At 37.3% G+C, this 22,755-nt stretch overlaps 1 protein-coding gene across 1 annotated transcript; it reads left to right on the forward strand.

Moving 5' to 3' along the window:
• Positions 1 to 7,101: 7,101 nt before the first annotated feature.
• On the forward strand, positions 7,102 to 22,581 carry LOC128869851 (insulin receptor). Its single transcript, XM_054112454.1, has 10 exons — positions 7,102 to 8,240; positions 8,324 to 8,626; positions 9,791 to 10,034; positions 10,115 to 10,259; positions 10,321 to 10,529; positions 10,606 to 10,792; positions 16,821 to 17,037; positions 17,125 to 17,212; positions 17,283 to 17,445; positions 21,846 to 22,581. Exons 1-10 carry the CDS (start codon positions 7,629 to 7,631, stop codon positions 22,453 to 22,455), a joined length of 2,778 nt encoding a protein of 925 aa, XP_053968429.1. The 5' UTR covers positions 7,102 to 7,628; the 3' UTR covers positions 22,456 to 22,581.
• Positions 22,582 to 22,755: the final 174 nt, after the last annotated feature.

Here is a 22,755-nt window from a genome sequence, read left to right on the forward strand (position 1 = left end):
AAAATCTTCATCTGTGCAACTTTGTTTTTAAATTAAAACAGAAAGGGAAAATTACTGGAGAGAATTTAGGAGATGTGGCTAACATCAGGATGTTAACCGCCTCTCAGTGATTTTGAAGGAATCAGCTGATTTGCGGGCGCAACAGGACAGTGGCTTGCATCGACAAATTTAAAAAAATCAACACAGTCGATGCTCACAGAAGCGTAAGAATACGACTGAAATGAGCGGAATCAATTCCGCTGCAGAATCCCTTATGATGTGACAGCCAAAGGTACTCTCACAATCTTGCTTCGTCCAAAGCTTATAATCTATCATTCTTGCTGGGAAGCCAGAAAGTTCAGATGGTAGGGTTCGTGGTAAATTTTTGTGAATTGCGCAACTTTTAAGGCAAGCCTCGCAACTCGATCTGTAACAGTACACCTCACCAAACATCGCTGCTTGTCAAGCGGAACTCAGCGCACACTAATCTGTTCATATAAAATCTTTCCAATTCGTTTTTTGCCAATCTGTACTCTGTACTTCTAAAGACGTCAGCGGCTCCTTGAAGCGTTAAGAAAACTTGACCTCGCATTTTATTTTTGATGCTCACAACTCTCTTATGTGAACCGTTACGTAAGCGCTCGCCGGTAAGCTAGAATTTATATGGCATTATAAGTTTGTAAATTAAAAAAAAACGTTTCTGTTTCATGCACGAAGATTTTAACCTACGCACGCCCGATTGATAGTCACGTTGTTAGTCCCGGTGGCCGTCGTTGTTCGGAACAACATCAAGACGCACGCATCAAATAGGAGAAGGAACTCGGCCAAACACCTAACCTAACAGCTAAAAGACAGCACTCGTGATACAAATAATAGGATCGCGACGAATTACTAAGATTTAACTATATTTTTTCTTTCATCATCATCTTTTGGCTCTACAGCTCTTTGTGAGCTTTGGCCTGCTGCACGTGGGACCTCCATACTTCTCGAACGCTTGCGACTTTTTTCCAGTTCGTTATTCTAAGTTTCTTGATGTCGTCCTCTAGTTCGTCGGTTCATCTTGTTCTCGGCCTTCCTCTTGCTCTAGTGTTGAACACTCTGGCTTCTACGATTTTCTTCTGCGCCCTCGTACCGTCCATTCTTGTAATGTGACCCAGCCATCTTAACCGCTGCACTTATCCGAGGCTTTTCTGTAGCTTTCATGACAATAAGTTTCCGCTGAGTGAGTTGTCAGCAATACGTCAGTGGGGCTGGAGTTCAACCAAGTGGTTATAAGGTTATACCGCCCATATTCGGTCGTCAGTGCCTCGTTTGTTATCGACAGGATGTACCAGCGTGTAGGAGAGGTTAACTGTTGAATAGGAGAGGGTTTATAATCGCTTCACTACTCCATTAACACCCCATATTTTTTCTTTATTAAATTTTATTTGTATGTTTTTATACAAAATTTACAAAAGTTTAGAAAATTGAAAAAAATTTACTTTAAAATTGTATAATATAATGTTTAATCAAAATTTTTATCAAACTGGTAGGTATGCAGTTTTGACAATTTGTTTATTTTAAAATTTTTTTTTTTTTGGCATACGATGTTAAGAAATTTCTTCCATAATCCCCTCATCGTCATCATTATTTAAATGCACCACACTGAAATATCTAAGCCCCTTACTTTAGTGCAGAAATGTTAACCCCGATATATATGTTAGGAGGCGTATAGATGTCATATGACATATTTATGTACACCAAAATGAGAAAACTCTAAAACTGAACTGAAACTTGGCGCGAAAGCATAAATTTCATATACCGTACTTATGGTGAAAAATGGTAGGTATAGAAAAAGGGGGCGGACACTTCTCATATAAACCTTCATATATCTACCGGCCGAGAAGATGTGAACAATGAAAAGTGTGCCGGACGCCCGAGCACTTCAACAACAGACGAAACAATTGATGAAGTGAACGAAATGGTATTGGCCAATCGTCGAATCACCATTAGAGAAGTTGCTGAGGACCTAGATATATCGATTGGCTCGTGCCATTAGATTTTTTTCAATGATTTGAGCATGAGACGGGTCGCCGGAAAGTTCGTACCAACACTGTTCAATTTCCACCAAAAGCAGCATCGCGTGAACATTGCTAATGAGATGTTGGACTCTGTTCGCGACGACCCAAATTTTCTCCAGAGGGTCATGACTGGTGACGAATCGTGGGTTTATGGTTATGGCGTGGAAACCAATGCTCAATCATCTCAATGGAAGCTGCCGCGCGAACCAAGACCGAAAAAAGCGCGCCAAGTTCGGTCGAATGTAAAAGTTTTGCTTACCGTTTTCTTCGATTGCAGAGGCGTTGTGCAGCCTGAGTTCTTGCCACAGGGTAAAACGAGCAATAAGGAATATTACCTGCACGTTATGCGCAATTTGCGCGAAGCAATCCCCCAGAAACGCCCGGATTTGTGGAAGAGCAAAAATTGGCTCTTGCATCACGATAACGCCCCTGCTCACACATCGTTGCTTAAGCGTGACTTTTTGGCCAAAAGCAACACACTAATGATGCCACAGCCACCGTATTCTCCAGATCTGGCCCCCTGTGACTTTTTCTTGTTCCCGAAACTGTAGAGGCTCATGAAAGGACGACGCTACGCTACTATTGACGAGATAAAGACGGCATCGCGGGAAGAGCTGAACAAGATAAAAAAAATGATTTTTTGAAGTGCTTCGAAGCTTAGAAAAAACGTTGTCACAAGTGCATAATGGAGACTACTTTAAAGGGGGCAAAACAGATATTAATAAATAAATAAATAATTTTTGAAAAAACACAAAATTCGCGATACTTTTTGAACACACCTCGTATACGAGTATAACTGGTGCTTACAGCCTTTTTGGGTGTTTGGCTGAACTCCTCCTTCTATTTGTGGTGTATGTCTTGAAACCATTGTCAAAGAAAAGATGTCCTTCGCCACTAAACACCCAATTTCGTGCAATGCGCATGGATTCGTCAGTGGACGGTCCACAGTGTCTAATCTCACCGTTTTTAGTGGATATTACATTAGAGCTTTCTCAGCAGGGGAGCAAGTAGACTGCATCTACACGGATTTTTCCAAAGCTTTCGACAGAGTATCTCACAACGTTTTACTACATAAATTATCTTTGCATGAGTTTCACTCTGTTTTCCTGCAATGGTTGAAATCCTATTTATGAAAATCCTCTGAAACATTCTTTGCCTGCTCTAGAGTGCCTCAGGGAAATCTTTTAAGTCCGCTACTCTTTGTGTTATTCATCAACGACATTCGCAATTGCTTCTCATTTGCTAATTTTCTGTTATATGCTGACGACTTAAAAATATACCATAAATTTTTAATCGGCAGGTTCGAACGTGTAAAGAAGATGTCTTTGAAATTTATACAAAAATTTATACAAATTTATACTAGCATCAGTAAAATTTTCTGATCCTATCCCATCTTACACATCACTTTGGCTTTTGTCTTTATAAAGGCTTTGGCTTGGGCTTAAAGTTGTTATAAAGTAGAAGATCGATTCTTGCTCTCTCAAATTGGATCAAACCTACTACTTACAGTGCGAATTATTATTGATCGAATTTTCGACCACGGGCGATAATATTCAAACACACAGATTATATTATATGTATTTGTCAAAGTTGGCAAATGACACACAGATCATATATTATGTACATCGCCTGTAAGAAGAGAGCTTTAGGTAAGACCTGGTGAATTAGAACAAAAGTTGCTCATTGGCTTTATACTGCTGTCGTCAGATCCATTTTTTTATATGGAAATGTGGTCTGGTGGTGTGCTATGCAGAAAAAAAACCTATTCTAATTTATTGAAAAAGGTGCAGAGATCAGCGCAATCAGCAATATGCGGCAACATGAAAACCACGCCATCCATGGCTTTGGATATCATATTACATCTGACAACCCTAGATCTCTTCTGCAAATACTCGGCGGTCTGTTCCGCTTTAAAGCTCAGACCGAGCTCATAATGGAAGACTGTCACACATGGACATTCAACCATCTTAGACTCCTATATGGATATGCCCAGTGATTGTGACTATCATCCTCCCATTCTCTGCTGCGAGGAATTTCTTAATGAAAATCCTTTCTAGACTAGAATGGCTTGAAGAAGATCCATCACCCAACACACGAGTTAAGATTTACACGGACGGATCTAAAATGGGCACCGGTGTAGGATCAGGGTTATTTTGCGAAGAGCTTTCTATTAGAGAATCCTTTAAACTACCGGATCACTGTAGTGTTTTTCAAATAAATAAATAATAAACTCTAAAAAATAAACTCTACTCATGAAGCCTTAAAATAGCTAAAGGTGAACAGAATATCATCCATAGATACATATCTGCATTCTATCAGACAGCCAATCTGCCCTACGGACGCTGGATGCATTCTAAATAACATCAAGGAGTCTCTTGCATTGTCGCCAAACTCTTAATGAAATGGCCAAAAAATATTGTATTATCTTATGCTGGGTTCCAGGCCACAGATATCTACCAAGGAACTTTAGGGCTGACCAACTTGCAAGAGAAGGTGCCTGTATGCCAAACATAAGTAATTTTAAGGGGGTATCTCTCACAACTTGTAAGCTTCTTATTTAGGACGCAATAATCAGTTCTGTAAATCAAAGAGGGATTAGTGCCAATACCTGTGAAACTGCTAGGCAAACATGGCCAAGGTTAAATCTACGTCTGTTCAAGAATAATATAAAATTGAGTTAACTTCAAATTAGGACCTTAGTTGGGGCCCTCACAGGACATTTTCTCATAGGAAATCATGCAAGAAGATTAGGCGTTTACATGCATGATTTCTGTCGTAGCTGCAGGAATGAGGAGGAGTTGGAAACAATTCAACATCTTTTTTCACATGCCCGGCTCTACCCAGAAGCAAGAACCGATATTTAAGATCCTTCCTCTTAATGAATATAGATAATCTATAGACTTTAGGTATCAACAACCTTTTACACTTCAGGATGTTTCAATATGGAAGGGGAAATGTAGCCCAGTGCCTGCGGCTCACAACGGACCCATTTCGTGGTCTATGGTAAGTGGCATCGCTGTTTCTATGTGCGATGCGGCTGCCACACCTAACTAACCAATTTAGACTTGATATTCAATCATGGAATGTTAAAGATGCATTAAGAATGTTGAAAGTGTATAGGGACTTTTTGTCATCATTTAGTACGGTAGAAAGATGGGTTGCTGAATTTAAATGTGGTCGTACAAGCCTTGTAGACGATCCACGTAAAGGACGTCCAAAAATAGCAACAACACAAGAAATGGTAAAAAATTACAGGATGTCGCATTGGTAAATCGTCGAGTGACTGAAAGAGACTTAGCAACAGTCATAGAAGACCTAGGCATCTCATTGGGCAGCGTAAGCAATAGTTTGACTGACGTAGTGGGTTTCAATGGAACAAAAACACATTCAAATGTGACTTTCTCAGCAACATTTAGACCGTTTTCGAACGGATAAAGTAGACGAGACGAGCGAAAGGATAGTAGACGAGACTAGGGTCTATCACCACCAGAAATCGACCAACAACGTGTTAGCATCAGTTTTTTGTGATGCGAAAGGAATTGTATTTATGGATTTCTTGCAAACTAATAAAACAATATATTCTGAATATTATTCTAACAGCAGAAGAAAAAATTCGTGAAAAATACACAGTTTGCAAAAGAAAAAAATCCATTTCATCAGGACAATGCAGCATGTCACAAGAGCATTTTGACAATAACTAAAATCCATGAATTAAAGTTCGAAATATTGGGGCATCCCCAGTATTTACCAGATTTAGTCACTAGCGACTTCCAACCGTTACCTAAGCACATTCATGCGTGAAAAACGTTTTTCATCAAACGATGAGGTCATAACGGCTGTAGAAACACATTTCGCAGCCCTTCCAGATTTTCACTTCACGGATGGGACCTCGTTGAAACAAATGGATTGATGTTCAGGGCAATTCTACTGCATAATAAAGTACTATATATTTCAAACCATAAAATTGAGTTTTTCTTATCGAACTGCAAAACTTTTTGGACAACCTAGTATTTATTTAAAAAATTAGTTTTTCTTGTTTGCCTCGAGATTTGCCATTACCTGCCGCCCTTTTGAAGTTGTATGCTTAGTACGGCACTCTGCTACGGTGGCCTCATATGTACAAGCTGGCGGAAAATTAATCATCCAACTTTGTTTTGGAATAACTTTTTTACTAAATAAAAAAAGATTTTGAGTAATGAAAATCTTTAGTTTGACCTTTACGCGCTCCACGGTTTGTCTGTTTACGTACATCAGCTGTCTAGTTCGCAAGTGTAAAATATTGTGTTTTTCTTATCGAACCGCAAAACTTATTGAACAACCTAGTATAATTGTTACCCTTTTAAATAATGCAATATTAAATAATGTTCGAATGCATATGAAAATAAAACCAATAAAATAAAAACCATTGGTTTCTTTTTTCTTTTAATTAAATTTCAAAATTTGTGCGCACTTAATGGAAACCCCCTTATATGCTTTATATACCTTACCGGTGATACTCTGTTTGCGTCTACAAATAGTCTAATTTCTTTCACAAATTAACTTCAGTGCTGTCCTTGCAATAGGAAAAGTGACATTTAATGGTTGATCAAAAAATAATTCCAGCCGGGTAGCTTAAAAATGAATTCTATGCAATTCTTTCACGGTTAATGCGAACTTTAATTCAGAAGTGAATTTCTCCTGTTAACAGAGTTGAAGGAGCACGATTTTCTCATTACTGAAACCGGTTTCGTCATCCAGACGCATTGTCCAAAAACTACAGTACTTGTGTGCCTACTTGGGTCAAAAAAAGTCTGCAATAAAAAACTCAAGTAGGAGTGGTAAACAAAGCACATGGTCAAGAACATGCACCTGTACATACGCGCAAACGTGCATGCATATGTATTAAGTCATTTCGCAACTCTTTGCCTCAGTTAGAACACTCAGGAGTTGAGTAAAGTGATTTAGTTCACCTTTATGTCAGAGAATGTTTCTTGAGCGCGCATTACTTCTCTTTCCGCCAAGCGATCACCTTCGACTTTCCACTAACTTCTTGCATTCGAAGCTCTTCATTCTACATATATCACTCGTTATAATACTTACTGTAAACAGAATGTCGATACGAGCTTTTCTCATCAGTTCAACGATCCAATTTGAACAGTTCAATTTCATCGGTGTTGGCGCGCACTTCGAAGTATAAGCGACAAAAATTGCGGCATATCACGACCATTCTAACCAACGCGCAGGCCTCCTAGAAAAGTGAAACGAGAATTAAATAAATTGTATAAATTGATGCTGTACAAGCTGCCAATAGCACTATAGTAATTATCACTCACTTAACGGCACAACCACAATGAAACGTTCGTTCTTCGTCTTACATTGACATTATTCGGCGGCGAGGTCAAACTTTTAATTGAATTACGTGCATACATACATACAAACATATATGTAATACGGTATTACAGAAAAAAAATTAAAATAAAATTAAATAAATAACGGCAGGCAAGTCTCTATCCCGGCCCGTTCAACAACTAACTACACATTTACCTCAGTAGCTGCAGTGTCAGCTGGATATGCACTGAGTGCTGCTGGCACTCAATTACCCTAGAGGCAATGGAAAATCATCTGGGTTTACCTGCAACGTTACAACGCGGCACGTTTGTTTTACTGCTTTGGGCGTTCATCCTGCAGGCGGCAATCATACAATGGGGTGCGCCCGTTGTCACAGCAGAAGTGTCAGCCAATGTTGTCCGCCCTCTCACAAGCGATACACCATCAGAGCCGGCGTCGCCACCCCGCACATGTAAATCCATCGATGTGCGCAAACCTAAGGATTTAACATTGCTGCGGAACTGCACACGTGTGATGGGCCATGTTGCGCTGGCGAACTTACAATTCACGCCGATGGATGCCGAAACGCTGCAAATCAAGATCCCCGTAGAAGAGATTACCGATTATCTGTTAGTGCATCGAATGCATGGCCTACACAGTTTAAAGCTCATATTTCCAAATCTCAAAATTATACGCGGCCGCCAGTTGCTGTTCGATGAATTTGCATTGGTAGTGCATGAAAATCGTGATTTAACCGACTTGGGTCTCAAGTCATTGCTACGCATACAGGCGGGTAATATACGTATCGAAAATAATCCAACTTTGTGTTATGTGGATACTGTGAATTGGGTGTATCTATTGGGCAACAGTACGCAGCAACATTTCTGGCATAAGGTAGAGTTTGGTTTTTGCTTTGTTTTTCTTTTCGTCATTGCAAATTTTAAACAACTTAATAAGGCTTTACAACTTCTTTCTAGAATAATAAATTGCACAATCACTGCCCGCTATGCGTCAGCACCAAGGATGAAGTTGTGGAAGAGGAAAATACTCCAGATAAACTGCACAAGCATTGTTGGAACTATTATACACCGCAAGGATGGCCACCTACGTACAACTATATCGGTTGCGTTAATGAATGCAGCGTACGTGGTTGCAATCGAGATGGTGTATGTTGTGAGAATAATTGCCTAAGCAGTTGTAATGGGACGGATTGTGAGCTGTGCGCGAATCTGAATTTGAATCGAACGTGCGTTGACACTTGTCCACAGAACTACTACCAGGTATGTTATGCTTTGCATCCTTGCTGTTATTTATTTGGGCTTTGTTTTTTTCTTTTTATGTTATTACTTTTGTTTAAAACTCATAACTGTACACTTATACTGTTATTTTGAGTTTTGTTCTTCCCACTTTTTCTTATTAAAATTCATTTATTCCGCGTCTTTTTTTTATCGTTCGGCTTTTAACATCTTTTACCCTCCTTTTGTCATCCTCTATTTTTACTTATCCGTTGGCTAGTATTTATATATACAGGGTGGGGCAAATAAGACCTACTAATGTTAAACACAAATAACTTTTTCAATAATCATTTATTTTGGTTAGTTGTTTTTATACATTGAATATATTTTATGGAAATAATCATCAGACAAATGTCCACCATTTTTCTCTGGTTGAAGGCTCAGTATTTCATCTCGAATATTTTGCTTCAGCTGTCTAATAGTCTCTGGCTTATTAAGATACACTTTGTCTCTTAAATATCCCCATAAAAAGAAGTCAGGCGCAGTCAAATCTGGCGAACGAGGTGGCCAAGGGAAATCTGAATTTTTGGAAATCAGAAGTTCGCCAAAAATTTCACGCAGCAGGTCCATAGTTTGCCTAGCAGTATGCGCAATTGCTCTATCTTATTGAAACCACAAATTAATGTACTGCTCCGCCATTGGCCGCAAAAAGTTTTCAATCAATGTTCTGTAAGAAGATCCTGAAATCGATTCCGGCATTTCATCCTCATTTTCGAAGAAATATGCACCAATAACTCTAGTGGCCATAACACCGCACCAAACAATACATTTAGATGGGTGCAACTGATGTTGGTGTGTTGCCCTTGGATTTTCAGAGCCCCACAATCTACAGTTTTGTTTGTTGACATAAACTTTTAAATGGAAATGCGCTTCATCCGACATCAAAACATTATTTAAAAAATCAATTTCCGTGGCTAATTGTGTAAAACGAATAGCGCATTGTACTCGTAGTCGTTGTTGGTGGTCTTGCGGTAGGGTTCCATAATAAATTTCCAACAATTCAATTATAACCCTCCAAAAGGGAAAAATAAATTTGCCAAAAAATAAAAAAGTTATTTGTGCTTAACATTAGTAGGTCTTATTTGGGCCACCCTGTACATATTTTTTTTTTACTACAACACACACGCACATACATGTTGTCTTATATAGTATCAGAAACGCGATTGCATAACGGCTTCAAAGTGCCTGCAGCTAGGTTGGATACCGTACGCCGACTCTTGCGTGGAAGCATGTCCCAGGAACCATTTGAAAACCATCGATGCGCATGGACAACCATTCTGTAAATTATTATGCACTGGAAATTATGTGATTAATACAGCGAGCGATGCCGAAAGCTTAACCGGCTGTATTACCATAAACGGCTCACTGACCATCGAGTTGAAGGATATTAAAAGTGAGTGTGCAGTTTAAATATGTAGCGCTTGGCGCTTTTTAAAGCTGAAAATCTAAAACATTAACTTAATATAATTTCAGCGAAAATCAATGAATTGGAAAAGGCTATGGTTAATATAACTGAGATCACTGGTTCTCTCAAGGTGGTGAAATCACCACAGCTGCTATCGCTACACTTCTTACGCAATTTAGTTACCATACGCGGCGAACAGCTTTTTGAGGATCTGTTAGTCTTAACAATTGCATTGTGTTGTTTTATAAAAACATTCTTCTTCCATTTTCTGTAGGTATGCGTTTTATGTTGTTGATAACTACCATTTAAAGGAGCTTTGGACGCCAAACCAAAATGTTGCCGTTCTTAACGGTAACATTTACTTCCACTTCAATCCTCAATTGTGCCTAAGTAAGATTCGTGAACTGGAACCATCATTGAAGAAAGTCGGGAGCATTACCACTATAAATGTTTCTCCACACTCGAATGGCGAACGTGTGATTTGTATGTAATGTTGTATAATAATTTTATTATTTTATTATAATTTGCATTTTTGTGCACTCTGATAAACGATCTGCAGGTAACAGTAAAGTGAAGACTCTAAATGTGACTCTTGAGGATAAGAATTCCACTGCTATACGCCTGAAAATAGATCCGTATACTTCTGATAATATTCAAATTATACTTGGATATGTATACTATTATATGGAAGCGCCTATCCAAAATGTCACACTCTACGATGGGCGGCATGGCTGTGGACACGATAAGTTAGTATATAAAATTGCGCGTGAGCTTCTTCTAATATTTTCCTTCATATTCAAACTTCGTTGCAAGAGTGTACATACTATATTTTCACTGCTCTACGAGTCTCATTAAGGGTTAGGTTATTACAATATAACGGTGAAATTATAAGCATATTTTGGTAATACTTTTGTTTTGTTAGCCATAACGCCATAGGCGTAACCATAAACATAGCCGCAGCATTACAGCATTTGTCGATTAGTCATGCCGTAACTATAAACAGCTGATATTCAAGTTGAATTAATGACAACATTTTCGTTTTTCCATGAAAATACGGATAATTTTCCACTAAGTCAATTAATTGTTCGTCTTTCACTTTTGTAATATTCAAATTTTTATCGCAAAATTAAAATATATAGGTATAAAGTATTTCGCAGTTGCTTACGGGGAAAAACTAAAATTCAATAGATGCATACAGCTACGGTTATGGTTACGGCGTTATGGTGCGGTCCTATAATCGTTTACAGTAATACCCATATGTTTGACCAGAACAGCTGATTGCTATGGTTACGGTTACGGCACCACTAATTGCAACTTAAATACGTCCGCATTCTGAAAAAGGTACTTTCAAGGAGAATTCATACAAGGTGATAGCAGTAGTACAAAAATAAAATTGGCACATAAAGGCTATTTCAAAAGGCGGGCCTATTGTTTTACAATAAAACATGTAACAGATGACACAATTTTTAAACGACATACGGCTCTAACAATTATGTGTGAAATAGAACATAATGAATTAAATTAAAAATCCACTTAGATCATATCTACCGGTAAAATCCGTAAAATCCACCAAAACAGTCGATCATGAAGCCTAATTGCTGAGAACTTCGAGATATCGATGTTGAAAATTGTTCAGCAACACTTTGCGCTACTTCAGCAATATTGTCAGCAGAACGACCAATTTGTTGTCTGCCAGTCCTTTATCTATCCCCTACAGAAACAGTTTCTGGATATTTCTTCACCAACCTTTGAATTGTCGACTCTTTCAAATGATTATTTCCATCAAAAATATGCTTAAAGATCGATCATTTTCATAATGAGTTTCAATAATTTTAGCGCGTTGTTGTATTGTGTAAAATTGTGCATCTGTATACTTGACAAATGTCAAAGATGACACAAAAACGGTACCGCCTAGGAATTATTCACAACCAACAGCTAGGCTTTACTTTTGAAAGAAGCTTTATTTGGTTTTTACCATTTGGCGGTTTGAATGTTAAAATTTCAATCAGAATGTAAAACAACAACAAAAAGTCGATCATTTTGTCATTGAAATCACCAAACCGCAAGCGAAAAAAATGTATCAGCTGTTCTACCGCTATCAACTTACATGGATTTACCTTGGGTCCTATATTTTGCATGTCATAAGCTGCACAAATTTTTTTTATTATTTATTTTTTTTTTTTGTTTTCTAAAGTAATATTGTTAAAATGTCTGAACAAGCGAATCATAAAAAATATCTGCCGTTTGGAGTCAGCTTGAAACTGTAGGTCCCTCCATTTGTGGAACACCAGCAAGACGCACACCACAAATAGGAAGAAGAGCTCGGCCAAATACCCAAACAGGGTGTAAAAGCCAATTACATATATACTTATATAATATTGTCAAAATGACGACTGCACAGTTTTTTATTTCGATTAACCCTTTTTTTGCTTGCAGCTTACTCGGGCAGAGCAATTCCGGCTGCAATTTTTCATATACTTCTATAACTTTTGGTCAAATTAAGTCCGTTAAAGATATGAAATTTAATACTTTTTTTAATGAAGTTAGTTTAATTAAAATATTAAAAAAAAATTCAAATTTTCATGCGAAATGGTCACCATTTGCTTTCACACAAGCGTTCAAACGAATAGGCCATTGAGCTATAGCAGCACGTACGATTTCCATGGATATCAATGGGTATTGACGTCACTGCTCGAATCAAAAATGGTTTGAGACTCTATAAATTTCTGTGAGGTCTTCAACAGATCATGTTCTCCAATTCTGGCCACAAACTGTAGTCCCATGGATTCAGATCTAGACTTCCAGACAGCCAATCTTATGCGGCTATAAACCCAGGAATATTGTTTTTTAGTCACTGTTGAGTGGTTTTTGCCTTATGGGCTGGAACGGAATCTTGCTGGAAGATCCAATGCTCGCCATTGAAGAGAGTACTACTCAACTGCTTCACCACGCCTTCTAAGACATCTTCCTGGTACACTTTTGTTCCGGTCTTAACACCTTTTTCGCAGAAATGAAGTGATGTAACGCATTTACAAAACACTCCCCACCAAACCATTACGTAGATGGTGGGCACGACGAACCCTTGGAACAACATTTTCTGCGTATTTAGAAGTTTTCGCCGTTTTGCTTATTAAAAAATTGTTCAACAGTGTCAATTTTCTCATCTGTGAAAAGCATATTTTCATGGCCTTTGACCGCGTGTCACCAAAGAAGCTGCTTGTATCTGAGAGTCTAATTTTCTTCAAGCGCGTTATCAAAAGATGACCAGTTGAGCTACGGAAGGCTTTAATGTGGAGATAATCTCTAATTAATCTTGGCATGGATCTGGTTGATACATGGGATTCTGCACTACATTTTCGGTCTCTCACTTTAGACGAGTGGAATAAACGATTGATCGTGTGGTAAACAAACATTCTCGAAATATATATTAAATTTTTTTACCATACTGCAATGCGATTTTCCTGAAATCCCCACACCATTGTTAACAAGTGAAAATTACCAAGAAATTGAGCGCAATTTAGGAGTAAACAATGCGTACGAACAAAAGCTAAAAAACGGAACTTTTTTCGGCGAATTTTTTCTCGTCGTATGCATTGTAAAATTTGTCGCAGAATTTATGGCAAGACTAAGTACAGTGGACAAAACCCATTTTTTATGTATGTATATATGCACTTAAATTTTCAAGATTTGTTCGAGTTACGAGTTCGAACGACTTGAGAATTGTCGTTTTTAGAAAAGCGTGTTCAAAATTTTCAGTAATAATAATTTTCCTTTACGGTCAACAAAACTTTTACACTTTTACACAAAATTTCAAAATTTTCAAAAACAATTATTCGAAAATTTTGTATACTTAAAACTGTGCAATTGTATACATTTTTTCGAGTTATGATCTCAGCTGCCTCCAAAAATGTCGTTTTTTAAAAATCTTATTGAAAGTTTTCGGTGACAATTTTTCATTTAATTTTTTTTTTTCAATTATATATGTACCTATGTTAATAGCTATAGAAATGCCACTTTTGACAGTATGTTTAGCTCTGCTAGTAAGCACGGCTTAGACCGAGTGCTAGTAAATTTGATTCGTTCGATGCTGGCCCAAAGAATCGTCTCGGTGCGAACAGAGGAAGGTTTGCTGGTGTCATCCGTGGTTAATAGAGGCTGCCCCCTTTGCTGTGTGTTGTGTGGTGTGCTGTCTCCATTGCTCTGGTGCATGGTAATCGATCCTCTACTCACCACCTTAAACGATTCGGGAATCTACGCACAAGCATATGCGGACAATGTTGCTTACTTAATAACAGGCCCTTCGATTATGAACATCTGCAGGAAAATGCAGAAAACTTGGTGCTGTGCGAATGGGCTATCGACAAATCCCGCCAAGACTGATATTGTCCTCTTCACCAGAAGGAGGAAGCTTGATGCACTTGTTCTGCCTAAGCTAAAAGGAGTCACAATCCAGCTATCCAAGGAAATTAAATATCTTGGAGTAATCCTCGAAAGTAAGCTCCTAGGGAAATCACACGTTGAAACAAAGACATCCAAAGCACTGATAGCTTTCTGGCATTGCAAAGGTGTCTTTGGGAAAACGAGGAGTCTTTCTACTAGCAAGGTCCTATGGATCTACACGGCTATGATAAGACCTATTATCACCTATGCATCAATGGTTTGGATGAGTAGACTCTCTCTCATGGGAGTCAGGAGGACCTTATCGAGACTACAACGCACTGTGGCCATCTGTTGCACCGGAGCTTTTTCGACTACTTCAGGTCCGGCATTAGATGCTCTGATTGGTTTGCCACCACTTGATGCTTTCATCCAAGGAGAGGCCTTGAAGGCCATCTGCAGGATAAAAACACAATGTGAACTGGTACGGTCGATCCGATCCAACGATTCTCTCCATGCCCCTTGACTCCATGCCATCAAGAGTCGTACTTGAAAAGAGATACAATATAATGCTGCCAGAGGCTCAGTTGTGGTCAAAACCAGAAAATGAGCCCGGCAAACACTGTTTTCGCATTTTTACGGATGGCTCCAGGACCAAGCATGGCTCCGGCTCTGGGATCTACGTGGAATCCAGCGGGATAAAACTGCACTTTGCACTTGGAATGCATGCATCTGTATTTCAAGCGGAGGTGTATGCAGTTCAAGAAGCGATGAACTTTGTTGTGGAAAACCGATGGAGAGGCAGTTCTATTTGTGTCTGCAGCGACAGCCAAGCTGTGCTTATGGCCTTAGACAGCCCCCCAACCACCTCAGTGATAGTCGAGTTCTGTAAATCCAGGTTGAACTATGTCGGTAGACATAATAGCCTGATGCTAACATGGGTCCCGGGACACGTGGGTATCGCTGGTAACGAGACGTCTGACTCCTTAGTTAAAATGGGCTCTGAGGCCAACTTCTTTGGCGCAGAGCCCGCTTTGCCACTCCCTTCTGCAGCCATCAAAGCCACGATTAGCAAATGGGTTACTACAACCTAGAAGTGAGCTGGGCAGGCTGAGAGGCTGCAGATGGACTACCTGTCATGTCCGATCGACTGTCGCAAACCCTTCTGTCATTAAGTAGAGGGTAGTGCAGACGGCTGGTTGGACTATTGACGGGCCACTTTCTGTGGGCGAAACACATGGAAAGGTTGGGCATCTCAGACAGTGTACTCTGCCCAGCTTGTGAAGAGGAGGATGAGACGGCGGACCACTTCCTGTGTGTCTGCCCCGCCTTCGCTCAAATCAGGTTTGAGGTCTTTGGCATTGATGTGTTAAGAAGCGACCATCTTGGCTCCTTGGCACCACAAGATCTACTCAGATTTCTTCGGAGATGGGGTAGATTTTTAGATTTAAGGAAAATTAAAAGGGAATCCAAGTATAGTACAATGGACTTAATTCATGTCTGAGTGCTGCACTAGTTGTCCCGACAAAAGAAAAAAAGCTATAGAAGTCTAGAAAAAAGTTTATATCATCATTTTTATATCGCTTTAATTTTTTTTAAATCAAAAAAGAAATGAAAATTAAAAAAAAAAATGTTTTTCGATAATTCTTTATACAGCAAACACTGTTGATGATTATCACACTACCATTCAAAATTTAATTGTAAGCACATGTACAGTTCAAATTTCAAGTCAATAAATCAGGATTGGTTCTACCTATGAGTCAAGCTGGCGGGAAAAATCTCGTTGAAAAAGAAAGTTTTCAATACGCTATGCATCGGACTAAAAGAGGTTGCGCCAGAATTCAGAATATTTAAAATATTTTTACCAACTTAAATTTTTGAGTATGTAATTTCTAAGGTAAAATTAGGTAAAATCATAGTTTTTTTTTTGTTGTGCGATAAACCAATCTTTATCTAGTGCAAAAACACAATGCGAATAGTCTACGATGACAGTATAAGCATAAAGCACAAATTTAGAATAATCATTTTTAAATCAATTTACTAAGTTTTACCTATTGAATTACAATCAAAAGTGACGCTTGAGTCAAAGCGCCTTGACACGGTCAAATTGATTACACATTTTTTTTAATGTTTTTATTTCTGTTAGCGAAATTCGATAAATGTTTATTACAGGCTCTACCGACACGCTATACAGAATTTAAACAAAACACAAAAATTAAAAAATTTTACTTTGATTAAAATTTTCTTCAAACAAAAAATGCATAGAAATCTCAATAAGCCTTACAATGAAGTTTGAGGCCAATTTGGCCTTATCTAGATGGCTTTAGATTCTCATGCTTTCTATTTAACCCCATTTCTTTTTATCATACAACTCAAATATCTTCGTTTGTTACACAGTTGGCACATGGCTATAAATCCCACGAAAAATGTACGTTATATCATCTCAAATTTGAAACCTTACACACAATACGCATATTTTGTGAAGACACTCACTATGACTGATTATCATATACAAGTGGATGCCTATTCAAAAATTCAATACGTACGCACGTTACCCAGTAAACCGGGACCGGTGAGAAGATTATATTACTCTGCTTTTGATATAGACAAAGTGGTAAGCAGTTCATTGCGTACATATAAAATATTTAACTACATACTTATTTAGTAACTATTTTGGTCTATTGCACATATGTATTTGTAGGTTCTGCATTGGTGGCCACCACGCATTCCCAATGGGTCTATTGAAAAGTATTTAATTCATCACGAGCAGGTGTTTATTAAGAAACAAAGTGAGTTATTATTACTTAACTATTTCTAAACTCCCACTTTTATTAACTAGTTTTATGTATCTATTGGCAGACATTAGTTTGGGTAACCATCCAGACTTTTTGAAACATCCAACAGCATGCGAATGCCCTATTATAAATCCAGAAAATAGTGGGCCAGCACCTTCTGATGAAAATTACTACAGCAAAGTTCAATTAGCTTACGAAGAAACTTTGCCTAATTTGATTTTTGCAGCGTAAGTACTCATATAAGTAGATTTTTTATATGAAATACAATTTACTGAAAAACTTGTGGAGTACTAGACAATTCCAATACGTTTCGAAATAATGATAACTAGTATGTAACCCCCGAAAATCGGGTGGGCTTTTTTCCCACGGAAGGTAAACAGCATATGTGACACTTTTATATATTAAAAGTTATGATGATTAGAAAATCGTATATTTTTATACATATGTAATATGTAAGAACTTATGCATATAATATTTGCCCATTTGAACTCGTATATTTTTCCTGGATCTAACCCGGCTTAACGCAACATAAAGTTGGCCGTGAGCAAAGCAATCCTCCTTTAAATGAAGGCCCACCTTTGATAATGTTTGCCCCTGGGCCTTATTTATTGTTATGGCGAAGGCTATTGTAGTGGGAAATTGGCGGCGCTTCAACGTAAAAGGAAGTGTGGTTTCGCTCGGCTGCAAATTTATACGAGTCAATAGAAATCGCCTTCTCTGAGCCTCTCCGCATAATACTTCCGCGTGCAAACAATTCGGATGCATTTGTTTTATGATAAGTCGTGTGCCATTCACCAACACAATTATAAATTTTTTTTTTGCCATTCGTAAAATTTCTTGGATTTGCAAAAGTAAAAATTTTGTTTTCACAGATCTTAACGTTTTAAAAAATTTTAATAAGAATGGTAAAAAAAATGTTCAAAGTTCATATTCATATATGATTTGATAATGGCTGCATACATAAAAATATACATGTACACACATAGAATACAATACAAAGAAAAAAAAAACACTTAAAAATGTATATCTGTGTCAAAAAGTTCGTTGATTTGATGAGTAATAGTGTTCTTTTAAATGGCGTTGGGCATCGTCTATTACTATAAAATTTTTCTGAGAATAGCCCAAATGCAGTTTACCTTTGAAATAATATCAAATAAATAACTAATTTGTCTCTGTCTCCTCATTTTTTAAAACTATTTAAAATTTTGAGTTTTGCAAAAAGGATCAAACGCACACAAAATTTTAAAATACATACATACGTTTATATATTGTAGTTCAATTGTACCATATATGAACGAAAACAAAAGTGGATGCTTCTACCAATCATATCCAATACGTGACGTTTCAAACATTTATCACTTACTGACCTGCTCTATTCCTCCACTTAAAGTAGGAACTCTTCGACGAACTCGTCCTCCAGGCATATTTTAAAATTAAATATGGATGTACTTTTTTCTTCAAATAAATTCTATTTTGCGTTTGTCCAAAACTCTTTCTAATTTGCACTGTTACCGTTGTTTTAAGTGAATTGACAAATTTCAAGTCAATTGCCAATTCATACCAATTATTGCCATCACAACAAAATTTTGAAAAAAATTTCCAGCTCCCGTTGGGACTATGTTCATGAATACATATTTATTAGTAAAGAGAACAAAACAAAACAATTATTGAGAATCCAAAAGTATACAATGCTGTGCTCATTAGAAAGAGAGCTAAACAAAGCAAACGTACTCATATATATGCGTATATTTGTGTGTCATCCCGCTTTGCATAGACATCGCCGTTATCAATATGAAAATTTTGATAACTTTACTCGCAAATATTTCATGAACAAATTAACCAATTTTAATTTTTATAATTTTCCGGAAGTATGCTCATCAAAACCTTTCTTTTGATATATATTTCATATCTGTACATATTGTAGTTTAATCAGAATAAGCGCCATGTTTTAAAATAAAGCTATAGAATAACAATAAATAATAACAGTAGTGCGGCGCATACTTCCTCCGAGTGTAACCATCTTCCGTTCTGAGGCGGTGTAAAACTGTAGGTTTCCCTATTTGTAGAAAAATATCAATCGACACAAATCAAATAGGAGCTCGGCTAAGCACCCAAAAAGTCTGTTAGTGTCCATTATATTCTTATTTATACAGCCATAGCACATCTAGACTTTGAAAGCAAAGAGTTGAATATGTTTTTAAATAATTATATTTTATTGGGGAAAAAGCAAAATAAAAACTAAAAGACTTATTTACTCCCACTTTAAAACAAAAAAATGGTCAAAAAGAATTTCTGTTCTGATTTAATTTACGAGAACGGTGATAACTCACGATACCTCCTGGATACACGACTCCTCCTTGGGTAGCACATCCTAAAAAATTCCACGTAAAAGCAAAAATAGTAAACAAATCAGATAGTTAAGTAATAATATTTTTTTACCAGATTAGTATTTTATACTATATCCACCGATTTGTGGCATCTTTCCTTTGGAATCGAGTACCAAGCCTCCTCAACTGCGGCCCACAAATCATCAAAATTTTTGTTAGCGATTTTGACCTTAACGTCATTCCACAAATTTTCTATTGGATTGAGATCATACATTAATTTTTTTTCTTCTGAGCCATTGCTTCACTGTCTTTGCAGTATGCTTCGGATCATTGTGCTGCATAAATGTCCATTTTAATGGCATAAACTCAAACACAAATTGCTCCATTTTATTCTAGAGTATATCCAGATACTGAAATCTATCAATTATACCGCGAAAAATCGGCCCAACACCATGCCAGGAAAACTCCCCGAACCATGATGCTTCCGCCACCGTGTTTAATCGTCTTTTTTGTGAACCTAGGATTTAGCGCTTGATTTTTTGGACGACGTACAATAGTTTTTCCATCTGGTCCCATCCTATTTATTTTGGTTTTGTCGGTCCAAAGTACGTTTTTCCAAAACTGAATAGATTTGTGGGCTTTTGCAAGGCAAGTCGGTGTTTGATATTTTTTTTTTTTGAGAGGAGTGGTTTTTTTCTGCTTATGCGGCCAAACTGCTGGGATTCGTTAAATCGCCTTCCTACAAGCATTCTGTGCACCTGTAGACCAGATTCTTGGTTTATCTCAACCATTATTTGCCGTGCGAACTTAAAAGGATTTGCTTTGCTCTTGCGTATTATAGCTCTATCCACATTAACATCAGTTTTTCGCGGCTTTGGTTTTCTTTCCGTTTTTTGCTTAGATATGATGAATCTTTCTTTACTAAATTAAGAGCATTATAAACCATTTTCCGCGAGCACATCATCATTTCAGCTATTTCTGCATAGCTTTTTCCGTTTTGACTCATACGGTATATAAAAGCTCTTTTATCAGGCTTGCAATGTTTTCCACATCCCATTTTTAGTAATTACTTTAAAATTTAATGTAAGAAACAAAAAATTATACTAAAAATCGCTGAAACAATATTAAAGTTGTACTCTCCGCTGCTCGAGTTAAAATGTGCTATTTTTGTGTCCACTTCAAAACAGCAATAAGCATAAATAAAATATAACGCAAAAAATTCAATCGAAAAAAACGGTAAATTCAGGCATAAATGTAAGCTTAATAACGGTAATAAATGTAAGCAAAGAAATTTATTTGATCAAAGCAGAGTTCGTACTAAAAACTTAACTTAACATATAAAGTTCACATTTGTGCTATTTATCTGTCCATGGCTGTATATATGTATATAATGTTAGTTTAGCGAAAAGAAATCTATTAATTTTTCGTAAAATGTTTGCGGAAATGGTTTAAAACCGTTTTATGGTCGATCTTTAGCTCCTAGGTGAAGCTACGACTACTAACGTGCTGCCCACCACCCACCACGCCCAATAGAAAGAGCAAGGTCACGCCATTATAACAATGAAAGTTCCAACCTCCTGGGGTCCCTACAGAACCCCCAGGAAAAGCTTAAAAATTAGGTTTTTTATGAACGTATTTGCATCTTATACTGAAATATCGTTAAAGAGAAATGTACAAAGCAATTGTTAACCCAGCAAGCATTTAACTTGGGTTTTATAATTCATACTATTTATGAAAATGTTATTTTATCGTAAAACTTATAAGTGACTCAGGCGAAAAATTTATTATTTTCATAAAAATTTTATTTTATATATTTATTTAACACATTTTTTTCAACATGTAGTATATATGGATATTTTAAAATAAAAAAGCGCCGCAGCCGAAAATTTGGACTAAAAATTGCACAATTTTTTATTCCAAATTATGACCTTTTATAAAAATAATATTTTTTATCGCGATTTTTTAGTCCAAATTTTCACTATTTTCGAAAATATTGATTTATCGAAAGCCAAAGGTTAATTTAACTCTTTTAAAAACTACAAAAGTTCTATCGAACCTCAATGTTGGGTGACTAGGTTTTTTCGGTTTCGTTTTATTCTTTTCTCATTATCGTTCCTTTGTTTTTTTTTTTTAATGTTAGTCGAATTAGGTCGCCGATGGTATTAGGTGTAAACCTAATCTAGAAGCCATATAAAATAGTATTTATTTAATTTCTTATTTAGAAAAATAATAGTTCGGAATCAATTCTAATAAAAATACCTCTAATTTTAACCCTGCATACAAATCACCCTCTATTTTAGCCGGAGATTAGATAACCAGCGAGTTCGCCGCGACGCCACGGTCTCGACTTGTATGAAAGGTATAAATTGTATAGATGATGTGTCTCCCATCTCACCCAATAACATGATGGATTTCCCGGAAAGCACTGATAGTCATATTCGTCGAACACGCAAATCATCGGATAATGAAAGCAAAGCATCAGACGAAAAGAATACAACTATCAAAGATGAACATGACCTAGAAGGCGATCCGAATTTCATTGAGGCCATACGCAATTTCAATCGATTCCAAGAGGAGATGGAGAGACGTGCACTCAGAGCACAGGATACTGGCCCAGATATGTTCCCTATTATTAAGCCGCGACCAGTGTGTCCGCTGTTCGATGCCCCCGTGGAATATCAGCTGCAAAACAATTGTCGGCCACAGGAACAATTCGATGGGATAGAAGTACCAGGTCACTTACATTCCTATACGTTAGAAGAACTCGAACCAAATCTAACTTATCGCATTACTATACGCGCTTGTGTGGCTGATATGATGAATGGTTGCGGCAGTGAAACAACTATATACGCGGAAACAGTCAGTAAAAGTATGGAGGAATTCATAGCAGGTTTGAAGTCAATGGATTGATAATCTGATGAGAAAACGCCGCACAAAAACCACAAATATGAAATTTTCAAATTTTTAAAATCGCAGTTTGTTTTATTATAAATCTTTATTATATATTTCAATTAAATGACATTTACTTACAAGCCATTTGAAATTATCTAATTTAACTTACGTCACCTACAACTTCCGTCAGCACGCCGATAAGGTAGTCAATGAGGTGAATGTGAGTGATGCCACGTTGTTCAATTATCAAAATACAAAAAGGCGATGGCTCCTCAAGGCTCGAAAATAAATTGTCCGAGTAATCGTATCAAACAGAAA

The sequence above is a fragment of the Anastrepha ludens genome, chromosome 2 (assembly GCF_028408465.1).
Source record: "Anastrepha ludens isolate Willacy chromosome 2, idAnaLude1.1, whole genome shotgun sequence".
NCBI lineage: Eukaryota > Metazoa > Arthropoda > Insecta > Diptera > Tephritidae > Anastrepha > Anastrepha ludens.